Source organism: Helicoverpa armigera, chromosome 28, assembly GCF_030705265.1.
Source record: "Helicoverpa armigera isolate CAAS_96S chromosome 28, ASM3070526v1, whole genome shotgun sequence".
Classification (NCBI taxonomy): domain Eukaryota; kingdom Metazoa; phylum Arthropoda; class Insecta; order Lepidoptera; family Noctuidae; genus Helicoverpa; species Helicoverpa armigera.
This window is the reverse complement of record NC_087147.1, coordinates 330,534-345,275: the sequence shown is the minus strand read 5'-3', so window position 1 is coordinate 345,275 and position 14,742 is coordinate 330,534. Positions and strand designations below refer to the sequence as shown.

The window sequence follows — 14,742 nt, the reverse complement described above, 5'->3', positions numbered from 1 at the left end:
CTATTAATCTTGCCTTGAATTTGATACGTTCATTTCGTGGGGAATAATTTTAGCTTTACTAATGGCCGGCGTACATCTTTCTTTGTGGTGGTTTATAAACTGACCTCTGTTACGATTTAATTCTAACCTGCTTTCCTGTTTATGAAAACAGTGAATTTCGAAAGCGAAGCTTTACTTTGTCCTTCATTGTTCGTTCAGTTTTTCTCATCTGTAAGCAAACAACAGTATATCTACTAAGCTAAGACATGGTTAACGTGATAAATGAAGGTTTGCGGTGTCAAGTGGGGCGTCAAGGAAGTCACTGGAGCCTCGAAGCCGTACAATGCAGCTATCATAATTGTACCGACGAGTGACGAGCCGTGGCTTGTCGGGTATCTTGCGTTGTGTAATCAGCGCCTTTGACGTTAGCTGTTATTCGATTGACTTCACACTTACCTATTTATATTGAAGATGGCAATTTTTTATGGGCTTTGTCCCTAAAAACCTTTCTTTTCAAAATTATCGTTAGCAGCATTTTAATTTCGGTAATGTTTTTGTCCAAAAGTGGGCTTTAAAAATAATAGCCGATGATGATAATTTATAGTTTTCAAATTCAGAAAATAGGTGACTAAACACAGTTCTTGCTACTCGAGTTTGAATTATATTCAGTTTATGAAGCATCCGTATATGTTAAATACTTTTGACGAATACTATAATTCTACTGCTTTCGTCGTTCCACCAAAGGAAAAATCCCACGTCCTCGTCAAGTTTTTAAAGCTCCACCTAATTGATGTCTGCAAACAGGCACCCGAGCCGCGCCCCTATTGGCCCAAGGATTTATGCGCACATAAGCCCGACCTGAACCTACGCCAATGACAAATGGGCACAAACAACATAACCTGGTGCCGTAAGTTGACGACTTAATGGTGGCTGTGGTGTGTCAGATGGTGGGAGTATGTTGGGACTGTCCGAGTTTCTTTGGCCTCTGCGTAGTTGGGTCTTTGGAAGATTTTTCTCGACCTTTAGATAGTTTGAGAGTAGCTTAATCGCCAAAGGTGCTTTTTAAGTAATATGTGGAATCTTTAAGAGTAAGTACATAACATCCGATTTTTTAATTGTCTATCCAGTTCGTTATATCACTGATAGGTTTGAGTTTAAAATAGTTATGATTGGGGTTACTTTTTGGAGTAGAAATGTATCCTAATTGTGCTTATGTTAACTATATGGGCTACATAAGTACGATTTCGCTGTCTTCTTAGCGTATAATTACAATTATAAGTTTTTTACTCTTCTTAATCCATTCTGGAATGATCAAGAGTGTATTTTGATCTAGAATTCAGCCTGTCCTAACTCAACAAGTCGTCCTGGTCACCTCACCCACACGGTCTAAGTTGACAATGGTGTGTCTTTATGCGTTCCACTTGTGGGGGTGGTGGCGCACCCCATGACGTCAGCAGCACACCTGACTCCCAGGGTGCTGGGGGTGGTGCCTTTATGACCCCGTGTTGTGATTGGCCCAGGTAATTGGAGTGACACCTCTTATCTGCGGTGCGGCTATAAAGATTTGGTGGAAATGCGTGTCGATAAATACGAATGGTTGGAGTTGTTACCTAATAAAAGTAATTTGATTTTTTTGGGAGGTTTCATGGTTTTTGCTGGGTCAAGAAGTCCGGCATAGAGCTCATACACAGTTTTAATTATAGTGTGTCATATTTATTTATTTTTTATAAAGAAGCTCACACGGTTGAAAACACAATAAAAAACTAAATTCCTTAATTCGCTGCTATATTTCAACTAAAAAAAAACATGATAAGCGCTCTCATATAAAGATTAGCAAGATCGCTATCAGGGTCAACATCTAACCAATTAATCCTAACTAATATTATAAATGTGAAAGTAACTCTGTCTGTCTGTCTGTCTGTCTGTCTGTCTGTCTGTCTGTCTGTCTTTTCTTCACGCCTAAACTACTGAACCGATTTGTGTGAAATTTGGTACAGACATAGTTTGGAACTTGAGAAAGGACATAGGATAGTTTTTATTTCAAAAAAATATCTGTCTGTCTGTCTGTCTGTCTGTCTGTCTTTTCTTCACGCCTAAACTACTGAACCGATTTGTGTGAAATTTGGTACAGACATAGTTTGGAACTTGAGAAAGGACATAGGATAGTTTTTATTTCAAAAAAAATATATAAAAATAAAAAATAAAATTTATTCCGGACATATAGCGCCATCTATTGGTACAAACCAAAAATATGCCAGAAGTCACTATTCCACGCGAACGAAGTCGCGGGCAAAAGCTAGTACTAATATGTATCATGTTAAAAGTTACGGAAGAAATTCCACCATTGAATTCAATGCGCTCATTTATACAGATGCACGTAATTTCTATTTACTACAGTCTACCACTATTGTTTATGATCCCCTTTAAATATTGTAATACCTGTCAATACGTCATTTACAATGGAAGGAATCTTTGTACGTCAGCTGTGGCCCTCGTACATTGTAGAAACGTACAAATGTACACCCTTTCTGAATGCTTTGATATAAGACCACCATCTGACACGGTGGGACACGACTAGTCGACGCGCGAAACTTGACCGCTACGCACGTACTCTCGCGCTCCATACAAAACTAATAGTTCTACAGTATCGAGTGAACAGTGTTTTTAATCAACTGTCTCCTAATTATTGTGTTCGACAGTGTTGACATTTAAATCTGCAGTGTTAGTATTAATTGTTTTAATTTGAAAGTCCATTGTGACAGCGGTGTTTTGAATTCGATTTTGTTCTTTCTTTTTCATTATAGGATTATGTAGGAATGGGTGCAATGTTGCGTGGTGATAAAAAAACGTGGAGTTTTACTTTTGGATTTTACTGATAGACTGATGATTGCTATTCGACAGTACTTAAACTTGTTAAATAGTATCCGCTTTGGTAAATTGAATCAATTCAATTGAACATCTTACCGAACTTCGATCTATAATTTCGGAGATAAGCTACCGCATTCAACATACACTTTAAAAAGACTAATAGATGAATTCAAAGTCAAAGTCAAAGTCAAAGTCAAAATCATTTATTAAAATAGGCTAATACGATTAGCACTTTTTAACGTCAAAATTTTACAATGACAGCACCCCCAAAACGCCCCCCTTTCACCACTTCCTAGTGTTATGGCTGGAAAGAAGAAGTGGTGAAGAACAAACTTCCCAGCAACACAGCTGTATATTACAATTTAATTATTATTAATTTATTTTACAATTATACAATTCAATTTTATAATTATTAATTTAAAACACCGAAAAATACAAGATAAAATAAAGCACTTTTGTTCCAAAATGATACACCTCATATTGTAAGCATCTGTTTTACTCACCTGTAGTTCTGTACAATAATAGCATGCATTCCTGAGCTCGTCACCAACAGAGAAACATTCATATCATAATGTTTTAACTTCTACCGTAATTACCTACTTAGTTTTAACTACATAGTTTAGTAAAACTTATGTTACGAAAGAATTTGTTATTCGGTCATTGAATAACTGTAGTTCCAAATAGTAATGACTATTCCTAACTTTCGTCATTTATGTAACTGAAACCATGACTGATGAGAAATTATCGCGATTTGGTTGAGAAATCACTGAAAATCTGCGCCAACTTAAGTTTGGTACACTATTTCTGCTGTCTTTAAAAAATGGCTAGGCATTTTGAAGTAGATTTTCAGTATTTCTGATCGTGAAAGAGTTTAACATGTTCGATTGTTTTCCACTTGAAATAATGTATTCTTAAACGTCTTTTTTTAATTTATCACTATTACAAAGAGCTATAAAAAGTTTAACTACACGCAAAGTATCAATTAAATCCAAAAATACTTGCGATTTTTGTGAGCAATTGCTCGATAGATACTCAGTAGGTATTTCCTTTGAGTTAGAAAACTCCGCTGAGCGCTTTACATGTCACGTTAGGCGACAAATGGATCTAATTGACATAGGTCATAGAGGCACGCGGTCTAAGATTATTATATATTCATCTGGTTAGAATTGAGGAAAAAGCGTCAAAAGTTTACGAATAATACATGTAGTATCTGTGAAAGCTGTTAACATAAACGGAATTTCAAACAGCCAAAAATTTTGGCTGACAGTCTAAACTAATATTATAAAGCTGAACAGTTTGTTTCTAGATATTGGTCAGACTTCGATAGTTCTTTCAGTGTTACATACCCAATTTATCGATGAAAGCTATAGGCTATTTTCTGTCCAAGATTCTGACCATATGTCGCAAGCAAACCCGGTTGCAGAAGCTAGGATGCCGTCTTGGTCAGGACTATCTTTTTTTTTAGAAAATTAAATATATTTTCCTTTAAAATGATATAAGAAAATAACTCTAGTCCTAGCGTAGAGAAAACGTCACCTCGTCAAGAAAACGTGATAATATAGATATTTTGCATAACAGCAATAAAACAATAAATCTGCATATGTTCAGTAACTGACACGCTTTCGTTTATTTCTCGAGAGCACGCCTTAATTGTTACATAGATATACTTTTACTTTTATCTCGTTACTTTGCGTTATTTCGTGGTTTTTAGTCTGCCAGTTTAGTAATACCATTTTTCTGACAGACAGTATTAAAATCAGGTACACTTCCATGGTCACTGTTAACAAATACGATAGGATTTGTATGATATAGATGATTACTAAATGTCATTATATCTAGAACAGATCAGTGTAGGAGTTAAAATAAATTAGTCATTGACAAATAAAGCATCAGAACACTTCTATTTAAGTCTAGCTCGATGGTGATTCAACCAGATTCTTTTCAGCTATTTTCGAGATCACATCAAACACACTAACTGACGACGCAAAACATATTCAGCTAAGTGTGATCGGTATTTTTACACCTCTTTGCAAGAAAAACATTGTTCTATCAATCTTTCATTAATGTAAATTCGATTGAAAAACAATGGAAGTTTTCCTTTGTTTTCCATCGGGTATAAAAAATAGATAAATATAGGATTATTATTAGAAGTGACGCGGCTTAGATTCAAGCTAGGTTTCAGCCTAGGATGAAACTGACCTGGATAGTAAACATTAGCAGTTTATAGCTGCAGTTTGGTTTTGTTTGCAGACTTTAAAACTGTGTGTTTTGAAAGCTCCTGTGAGATTTTTATTTTATCGTTTTGATTGAACTTTAGGAGTTGAAAGATTTGAAAAGCAGATGATGCAATGATTTTCTTTATACTTTGAGTCAAATGAGATATTCATCGTCGTTGATAATCACCTGTATCTTTTGTTACAAATGGTCTAGTAGTTTCAGAGATCACTTCCTATCTTAATACAAACAAATGATACTTCTACACTCATTAATTGTGAATAGATACGGAAGCTGATCTGATACTTAGTCTTATTAATGTTAAATGATAATAAATCTCTAGAAAAAGGCAATAAAGTAAATACACAACAAAACTTCGCGTTTCAAGTAAAATATTGTAATGTATCCTTTCCTTATTGCCTTATAGGTATATAAAAACATAATTGTATGATTTTTCTAGGCGGTTGGCTATTAACATAGGGTTTTGTCCATAACTGTCTACATATGGGTTTAAACCATTATTGTCTATTATGTTGGGCGCCATTGAGATCAAACCAACGTCACAAATGGTTATGGTTTAAACGTACTTAGTTATATTTACGGTGTTTTTGTGATAAGAGGCACTTGGTTATGAGAGCTAACTATGGTGTATCAAAATTAAAGTAAAAACTAATATCTACTCTACTACTCCTTTGCGTAGCGTAGTCGGGTAAAGCATGCGTATTTCGGACCTAAACATCATCCTTTATTCGCTTTAACTTTTTCTTTTGTAGGTATTGAGATAGGTCGGGTTCAGCTTTCAAATTCATCGATGTATTTATTTATAAGTTTATCCCTTGACAGAATCGATTGTTAGATTTATATGCGTCTCATTATTGAAAGAATTAAAAACCTCTTTTTTTTTTGGGACGTCGGAAAAAGACCACGACGAAAGGGGAACCTCCTTTTTGAAAAATCGGTAGAAAAACGATTGTATGATTCATATTTAAATGTCTGATCCAGAATTAACGTATAAGTTGCTAATCTTCGTAATTTAAATACAAAATATGTTTGATCTTTGTGTACATATCGCAGTAAGTTTACTCAAAGTGTAGACAGAACGATATGTTACTAATTCTACGTAAACAATTTATACTTATAGCGATCATACTCTAGTTGAGTTTGATTGAAACGTGGTAGACTTGTTGTCTGTGATGATTTTGATGTGTCGAAAATTATCTTAACTTTGATGGAGAAGGCCAATTATGGAATATTTAGGAGTATTATTTACTTATTTTTTTCTTCTTTTGTCAACTTCAGAATTCAGAACATCGCTTTACAATACCTATGTATAAAAACAGTGATAAATAAACCAAAGAAAATCCTAAATCCAAATATCCAACCCAGTGCAATAACTATGCTAATAGACTACATATAAAGAATAACTTAAGTGTCAGTGAGAGATAGTGATAAGTGTTAGCATGACATCGCCGGCGCCCCCCCGCGTGTCCAGGAATGTGTCGCTGCCGGCTGGCAGGCAGCCGCCGACGGTCGCCATGCTGGCTCGACGGACACTCTCGGAGAGGTAAAACTGATATATTGTAGCTGACAACTCTGGTACCCCCAACAATCTTGTGTCTAGCTAGAGGACTATGTCAGAGAGATTTCAAATTCAAATTTATTTATTTTGCGAATATGGGTACATACATGTAGATCTTATTTTATTTTACAAAAGGAGCGTTGACCATATCCTACCAAAAATTAAACTATTAAACAAAACAAAAAACAGAAAAAAAGGGAAATCATACAGTTCTAATTATTATTCTAATTCTATAATTTATCTTCTAAAAATTCTCTTACACTATAATACGCCTTTGACAATAACAATGTTTTAACAATGTTTTAACTCTTAAACATGTTGATCTGTGAGGTTTCGAGAACAGATCTTGGCAAATGGTTATGACCATAATGTTGCTATAAACCTTGCAACTCTCTAGGTCTACAACTGGAAGAATAAAAACTCATCATCATTATGATCATCTCAGCCATAGGACGTCCACTGCTGAACATAGGCCTCCCCTTAGATCTCCACAGATACCTGTTGGAGGCGACCTGCATCCAAAAACTCATAAAGGGGTCTTTATGATCCTAATTATCAGACAGTTAACCCCTACTACCACCATGAGTTAGTCAGTTCATTAGCAATAGAGACTTAGGTGTCGACCATAATATACCCTTAACTCGGTGAACATATTTATCGTAGTATTCGTGTAATATGTCTGTTGCATCCCTAGCGAACACCATAGGCACAAGAAACGTGACAATATACACATCGATCTAGTAAATAAATAGTACGAAAACTCATCCCAAATCACACAAACACATTAATACGTGCCACCATGGACGGTAGCAGTAATGTTATCTCCTAACAAGCTCACGATAACTGAGTAGCTCACTATCTGCTGTTATCCTAGTAGCTCATTTAAAACTGACAGTTTGTTAACCAGACTTATCGCTTTTATTGTTAGTAAATGCAGAACTTGACTGGGGTTTGAGATTTTGTTGAGCAGGTCAGAGTTCCTAAACCCGGTATGTAGGCAACTAGTATTAAGATAGTCTATGGAAAGGACATTGTTCAATTTTGGCCTAAGAACCGATGTGAATATAAATTATACTATAATTTTCATTTAATTTTTTATTGTTTGAAACATATTTTCGTTTTCCACGGACACTTCAAATAAATAAATTCCAAATAAAAAGTTGGGTCACAATTATTGATGCCTTATAAAATGTTCCGTCAGCCAGTGCTGTCAGTTTCGGAAGTTTTCGCGATTTCGGTAAATACGGACCGAATTGAGAACCTCCTTTCCGAAGTCGGTTATTAGAATTAGTTGCTAACACTTTATTCATTTAAATAAGTACCTAAATTGACTAGCTAGAAAAAAACTAGTATTCTATATGTTTTAAGCGAAATCGCGAATTTCTAGCTTGGCATTCGAGTAGGATTCTAGTTTTCGTAATTGGCAACACTGGTGTACTTCAGTCAGTTTGCTAGAAGTCAGTTTGATTGCTTTGAGACTATCGTTTCTTTTGTGATTTTCTATGCGTTTCATGGTTTTATTCTAACAACTTTAGCTTGATTACGGACTCCGATTAGATTGCGTACTTGGTAGACTCGGCTGTGTGTAATGGACTGGTTTTCCTGGCATTTTCGGATATTGCTCTGTCTGTGATCGAATTTAGTTGTATTATAATTACAACAATGGATGCAGAATATAGTATATTGTATAAATTGTGGATCTGCTGGAGGTTCTTTGGTATTAGAAAACGAAGATATACTTCGTTGCATACAACAATGGACTGTTCCCCGTATGGTAAGTGGTCTACGAAAGTGTTTTTCTAATTTTGATAAGAATGTTACTACCTACTTATGTTCTCATAAGCACACAATTTCTCGGTTTTCAAATAAATTGCCACAATTGCAAGTTACTTGACATTTACTAATGTTTTATTGTATTTATTTATTACAGGTTGAAGCTTATATGTACGACGTGTTGGTCTGAAGCAGTCGAGCATAATAAGATGCAATGCACTGTTGGACGCAATTGTGTACTTTGTAAGAAGCTCCTACCATCAGGCATTACTGTTGCAATTGTATCGTTGGGCGTAGAACAGTGGGCTGTTGTGCCCACATAATGACTATAATTTGGTATTTAAGCTGGGCGAGATACCCCCTGCCCAGTTCTTAGATAATATATTATTGAGAAATATTGATGATTAAAAACCTTTAATTGAATATAAATATTGTTTTTATTGCACATCCTCGAAAACCTCTTTCATTGTTATTGGTAAACCTTATTTTAACTGTTAAATTATTTTGTGTGGTAATGACATTTTTAGTATGGTCTGTGCCTTCTTGGTAATAGACCGCGGGTTCGATTCCCGCCTTATGGCATGTAGATAGCTAGGTAACTGTCTAATATAAAAGTAGTAACAATCATTTAAATAAATAATTCTCCATCGTAATAACATCGATTTTATGAATTGTGGTGAATGGAACTCTTCCATTTTGGATACTTATGCGTTTTATCACAAATCCAAAGTGGATTCACTATATATTAAGACACGTAACGTTGAAAGCAAAAGCGTTTAGGTAGTTGTTTTTCATACAAATTCTAAGCATTTATGAAAACTAGTCACACGCCCCGTCTTCGCACGGTGGCAATGTAAAACCTTGGTGTAAACCTTCCTCTTGACCTACGCTATCTATTAAAAAAAATCGCACCCAAATCCATTGCGTAGTTTTAAAGATCTAAAGCATTCATAGGGACAGACAGAAAACGCAACTTTATAAAATGATCATTGTCAAAGAATTCTCTTAAACTTGACTAGGTACTATCTCTTTTCCTAGTATCTAGTAGAGTAGTCTTTCCCTAGATCTAGAAGAGAACATATAGAGCTGCACATAGTGTTGTTGATATTTTGAGTGTAGTTTGATTTTTAATTAATACTACTCTGATATTTCACGCAAGCTTGGTTATTTTTTATTTATAACCTCAAAATATTAACTTTTTTCGTAATTATTTTAGTTTCCTGAAGTGTCCGTTCGTGAAAACTTATTTCATAGGATTCCATATAATTTAAAGAGTTTATAGAAGTCACTTTCCATTCGAACGGTTCTTAGGCAGAACATGTATGGAGCCGGAACAATGTCCTTTACAGGTAGTCCACGGGTTTTACATTATTGAATTCAGTATTTACGTCATTCAAAACGCTGGCTTATTTCTTGCAATGTATTTAAAACCACCACAGTATATCGTAAAATGTTTTCATATCTTTAACAGGCTTCATTCTGACTTGCTGGTCATATAACTCCTGACCTAATAATAGATTAACGTTTGCCTAACGCGGGAATCGAACTGCAACCAACATGTTGACAATTACAAAGTAATGGAAGTGTTCAATTAATTTACTGTGTGAAATGACATAAAAGTTCTTTCATATTTCCACCTTGGAAAATATAATCTTACAGTGTGGAATTTTCCAAGGTTTTCGCACCCATTAGCCACATAGTGTCAGGGTGTTATAATTATAGGAATTCAAAAGCAATCCGTTTGATGGCATCCTTTTCCATGAATGACCGCGGAAAAATTCCTATACGCACGTTGTTTTTATTAATGAAAGTTATAATTATTATTTACTGGCTTTTTTATTAATTGGAATTAAAAGGTTTGTAAGTAAAAGTGGTTACGGTGTGATATTATTATGAACGTTGTTTGCATAGTAAATGAACTTGGAACTTCCCTTGCTAATCATATTGATACTCCTGGGAACGTTGTGTCAAGGAAAAGTGGGCGTTTGTCTTTCAATTTTACATAATGATTTTCATTATGCGAAAGTTGTTTATTTCATATTTTCGTGAAATTTTAGGACCCAAAATGAAGCTAGCCAACAAATTTTCAATTTGAACAACGTCCTTTATCTCAATTCTTTCTAAAACCACAACAAAACAATTACCAACAAATTACAGGTCCAAAACAGCTTTTTCCCTCAAAGGTAGCTACCATATTAAAGCCACCCCATTTGGCTGGTAAAACGAATCAATTCGATTCTCTCCCATTCGAGTCACGTATTGGGGAATGTTCGGCGTGTTTCCGAGTTAACTCGCGATCGACCACGGAATTACAATCATTAAGTGCACAGATTGGGAGGGAAACATGAGGAAAATGAGGGCGAGTACTGTGTTAGATTTTCTTGATATGCTGTTGAGAAAATTCTGGCCTGAATAGGAGATTAAAATATTAATGTTAAGAATATAAGATTAAAATTAATAATGAAAAGAAAAGCAGTTCCTACGTGTGGCTTAACCTAATTTTGATAGGGAAATTATCCAACCAAATTATCATTCTTGGCTAGGGGATCCAACCCTGATTTCTGGGGGGTGAAGGGTTCTGATCCTCAGCTATATCTTGTTTTCAGATGACTAACTTATGAAGATTTGTCGTAGAAATTATTGGGAACCTCCTTTAATTGCCATTTGCATACACTTAAAGAGACTTTTAGTGATACGGAACTTCAGTATCTTCCTCATATAGATAAATTTGTAATATTGATGCCATTGAAAGGCAAAGATTGGCGCCCTCACGTGACAGTATTTGCATAATAAGCCTCGGGAAGAATAATTTACTCTGCGGAATATTTCAATAAGTAATTCGGCCTGTTCGATATTGATGAAATCATTTTTCGTAGCAAATTCAATTTGTCGCTGAAAGGAAGATAAAATGTGGTGTACTTTAGAAGTAAATGGAAAGTAGATAAGAGTGAAAAGTTTTAGGAGATCGTAAATACTTATCGGATGCCCATATTATCTAGAGGTAATAATGCAATATTGCAAGGAGTTCCTTAGCTCAATTCATTGTACCTATGTGTGCACAAACAAGTACGATAACTAGTGGTAATTTCTTGCCTCGCAGTCACTTACACGTACATTTTCTCTACAAAAAGAAAATCATCACATACTCGTATAGACTGAAAACAGGATCTTATAAAACGTCGACAGCTAGATGCATGGTTTCAAAGAACGGGTCTTATAGAGAAGAACGGTCAAGAAACTAAATAGACACTCTTTACTCAAAAAATTAAAAAAATATATACCTTATTAAATATCTTCCTACAGCCAGAATTCCAAACACTGGGCAATTAACTAATCCCTCCATTAAGAAGCAGTAAGCCAGTAGCAAACGGCGCAGTATTTCATAAGTCGCGCACAGAATTAGCAATGGTTTTACAACTTCCCGTCCAATGTTTGGACTGGCGTTTCCTCCTGACCTTTGCTCGGCGATCAATTGCCCATGCGCAGGAGATTGACTTCGCACTAACTTTACTAAAAAGAAATGTGTATTAACTTTCGCTTTAGAATATAATATCCCAAATTGGTCTTAAATATGAAGTTGATAAAAAAATATGAATCGAAATCGGTACTATGTTGGCTTTGTGGAAACTTGGACAAAAATACGGAATTATGAAAGTTAACATTGATGTTTACCCCGGTTCTTGATATGGCCCACCGACAAATAACACTTTTTTACTTAATAAGTATCTTATATGCAGAAAAACAAGCCTATAAGAATAGGGCTCCAACAAAAACAAAAGAATAATCATATTTGCGTCTATACAAGTTATAGATAGACTTCTATTTGATAGATAGCACAAATAAAACGCGAATGCCAAAATCCACAAGACGATCCGGTTGGTGATACCGAAAATAATTCAGAACGTAACTCAATAAAACTATTTGTTGTAAAACTGTCAAGAACGTTCAATGAAGGTGAAATGTTTTTCAAATGACTGGTCTAGCTGGATTCGATAATATTTTGAATTTGAATTACAGGTAAGATAAAAATTGGTCTTAGTTAAATGTAAAAATATAGCGTTATAGGTGACATAGAATTTTATCAACTCTCAAAAAGTATTTGAAGTGTGTTGCACATTTGAATTAGGTATTATTTTTGTTTAAGGTCTCCAAAAATGTCTGTATTGATTTTTCAGGCATTAAGATTTATTCCAACTTCTTTCCTTGGTGATTTTCATATTCTTGGTATTTTGCCATTTTCTGTCGCAGTTGTATAACCTATCGTTGTGTTTCCACAGTGACCTGGAGCCAGGTGCGGCGACTGCCCCCTCCGGCAGCTCGAGCAGTTCCAGTCTGTCTTCTCGGAGCAACGAGAGCAACACCGTCGCTGCTGAGCAGCAAGGTATGTACCTCACCTATATTGTCATATCATTATCACCCATCTGGGCGATAACACCCTTTTCAACTTGATAGTCGATCGACCAACTTCCAGTAAAATTGCTGATCAGACAAATGTCTTTTCACCATAAGAAAACCCTAATTCAGTAACATACATATTCAATTTAATAAAATTCTTGTATGGAATCTGAGTCTGAAGTTCAATAGACTGTGAATAATAGCATCATTTGATTTTGTGGCTGAATTAACTCTCAGACAATCATGATTGGAGGTGGTCCAACGGAATCATTCTACGATAAAAATGATCCGATAAAACTCATATTATCTCATGGGCGTTCTGTACTTTCTTCTATAGCATCCATATATTTGTTTCAGCCTCCCAATCCGACTGGTCGGAGGAGGAAGAGCCGCTGGCGGCGCAGTGGGCCGACAGCCTGCCGCCGCACGTGCTCGACTCGCTCGACCTCTCCGCCACGCTGCGCAAGCGCCAGGAGGTTATACATGGTGAGTACAGTGTCTCCAACAATGTAGTGCATCACAAATAAGTTGGAACTAACGTGTCCTCTGAAAGACGGTCACCCAGCGGCTGTTCAACCGCACTAAGCATTGGTCGATGCGTTTGAGCCACGAACCCTCTCTAACATTGGTCTCCGAATCTGTGACATCCTTAAAGTTTTGGAGCATCGGTAATATGTGTAAGACATAAAAGTATAATCTAAGTATAATTCGAAATATGTAATTTCCATCAAATATACTATTCTCCAAAATCTGTAGAACAACAATATAACAGACGCTTTGAAACAAATGAAAATATTTTCTTTTGCAGAACTGATCGTATCAGAAGGATCTCACGTGCGCTGGTTGCGGGTACTAGGGGTTGTCTTCCTCCGTCCCCTAGAGAGACACTCGTCCCTCCTCGCGAGTGACGAGCTGAAGGCGCTGTTCCCCAACCTCCCCGCGGTCAGGGAGCGACACTCCCGCCTCTACTCCGACCTTCGGACCGCGAGGAATGACGCGGGCAACCATGTCGTCCAGATACGGCCCATTGCTGATGCGCTGTTGAATACCGTGAGTTGTTTATTCATTTTATTTTGGTATGGTGGATTTTATGATGCTCGAAATATTACTAATTACTGAACATGTGGCGCTCATTGGCTAATTTCGGTTGAACAAAGTCATTTGACGAACACAACATATGAGTGCTAAGGTTGCTTCGATATCAACTAGTGGTAAATAAGTAAAAAATGAGTTTGAATCATGCTATTTCATTCATAACTGTTTATGACAGAACTCTGTAATCAAATCGTCTTTTTCTCAAGGTCCTAGCACTGGTAGTGTCCACTAATTTCTTCAATAACGATTTTTAAAATAATAATAATAATTTATTTTACCCCCCAGCTCGGTGAATCCGGCTACTCGTCCTGCGTGTCGCGGTTCTGCCGCGGACAACGCATGGCACTAGACGCGCTACGCGAGCGACGCCGCAAGAGCAAGGAGCTGCATCAGTTCCTAGCAGCACGAGAGCAGCAGCCGCTCTGTGGCCGGCTGCAGCTCAAGGACATGCTGGCTTGCGTGTGGCAGAGGTGATTATCATATCTATACTTCACTCTTGCCACGTTAAACTGTAGCTCCCGGCTGCCATTGAACATCCTTGGCAGCCGTTACGGGTAGTCAGAAGCCAGTAAGTCTGACACCAGTCTAACCAGAGGATATTGGGTTGCAAGGGTAACTGGGTTGAGGAGGTCAGATAAAACACTGTTACCCAACTATGTTGAAATCGGTTTCCAGTCTAACCAGATACAGCTGAGTACCAGTGTGCCACAAGGAGCGAGGCAGAGGTGAGCTAATGTCAGCTGTTTGTGGTTCTAGGGGTCTAAAGACTGAATTGATTTTTGGCAATTTAGTTACTGTTGGATAATATTTGCTTGAGGTTTCTGATGATTTGTTGCGGG

At 36.6% G+C, this 14,742-nt stretch overlaps 1 protein-coding gene across 2 annotated transcripts in view; it reads left to right on the top strand.

The window, feature by feature from the left end:
- LOC110379761 (rho guanine nucleotide exchange factor 11) overlaps positions 1-14,742 on the top strand; it is a 180,438-nt gene that overhangs the window by 153,303 nt on the left and 12,393 nt on the right. For both annotated transcript variants that reach the window (XM_064042478.1, XM_064042477.1), the window contains 4 exons: positions 12,691-12,794; positions 13,166-13,294; positions 13,617-13,858; positions 14,189-14,373. In XM_064042478.1, coding sequence (XP_063898548.1) covers positions 12,691-12,794; positions 13,166-13,294; positions 13,617-13,858; positions 14,189-14,373 — 660 coding nt within the window. The remainder of the gene's footprint in view (positions 1-12,690; positions 12,795-13,165; positions 13,295-13,616; positions 13,859-14,188; positions 14,374-14,742) is intronic.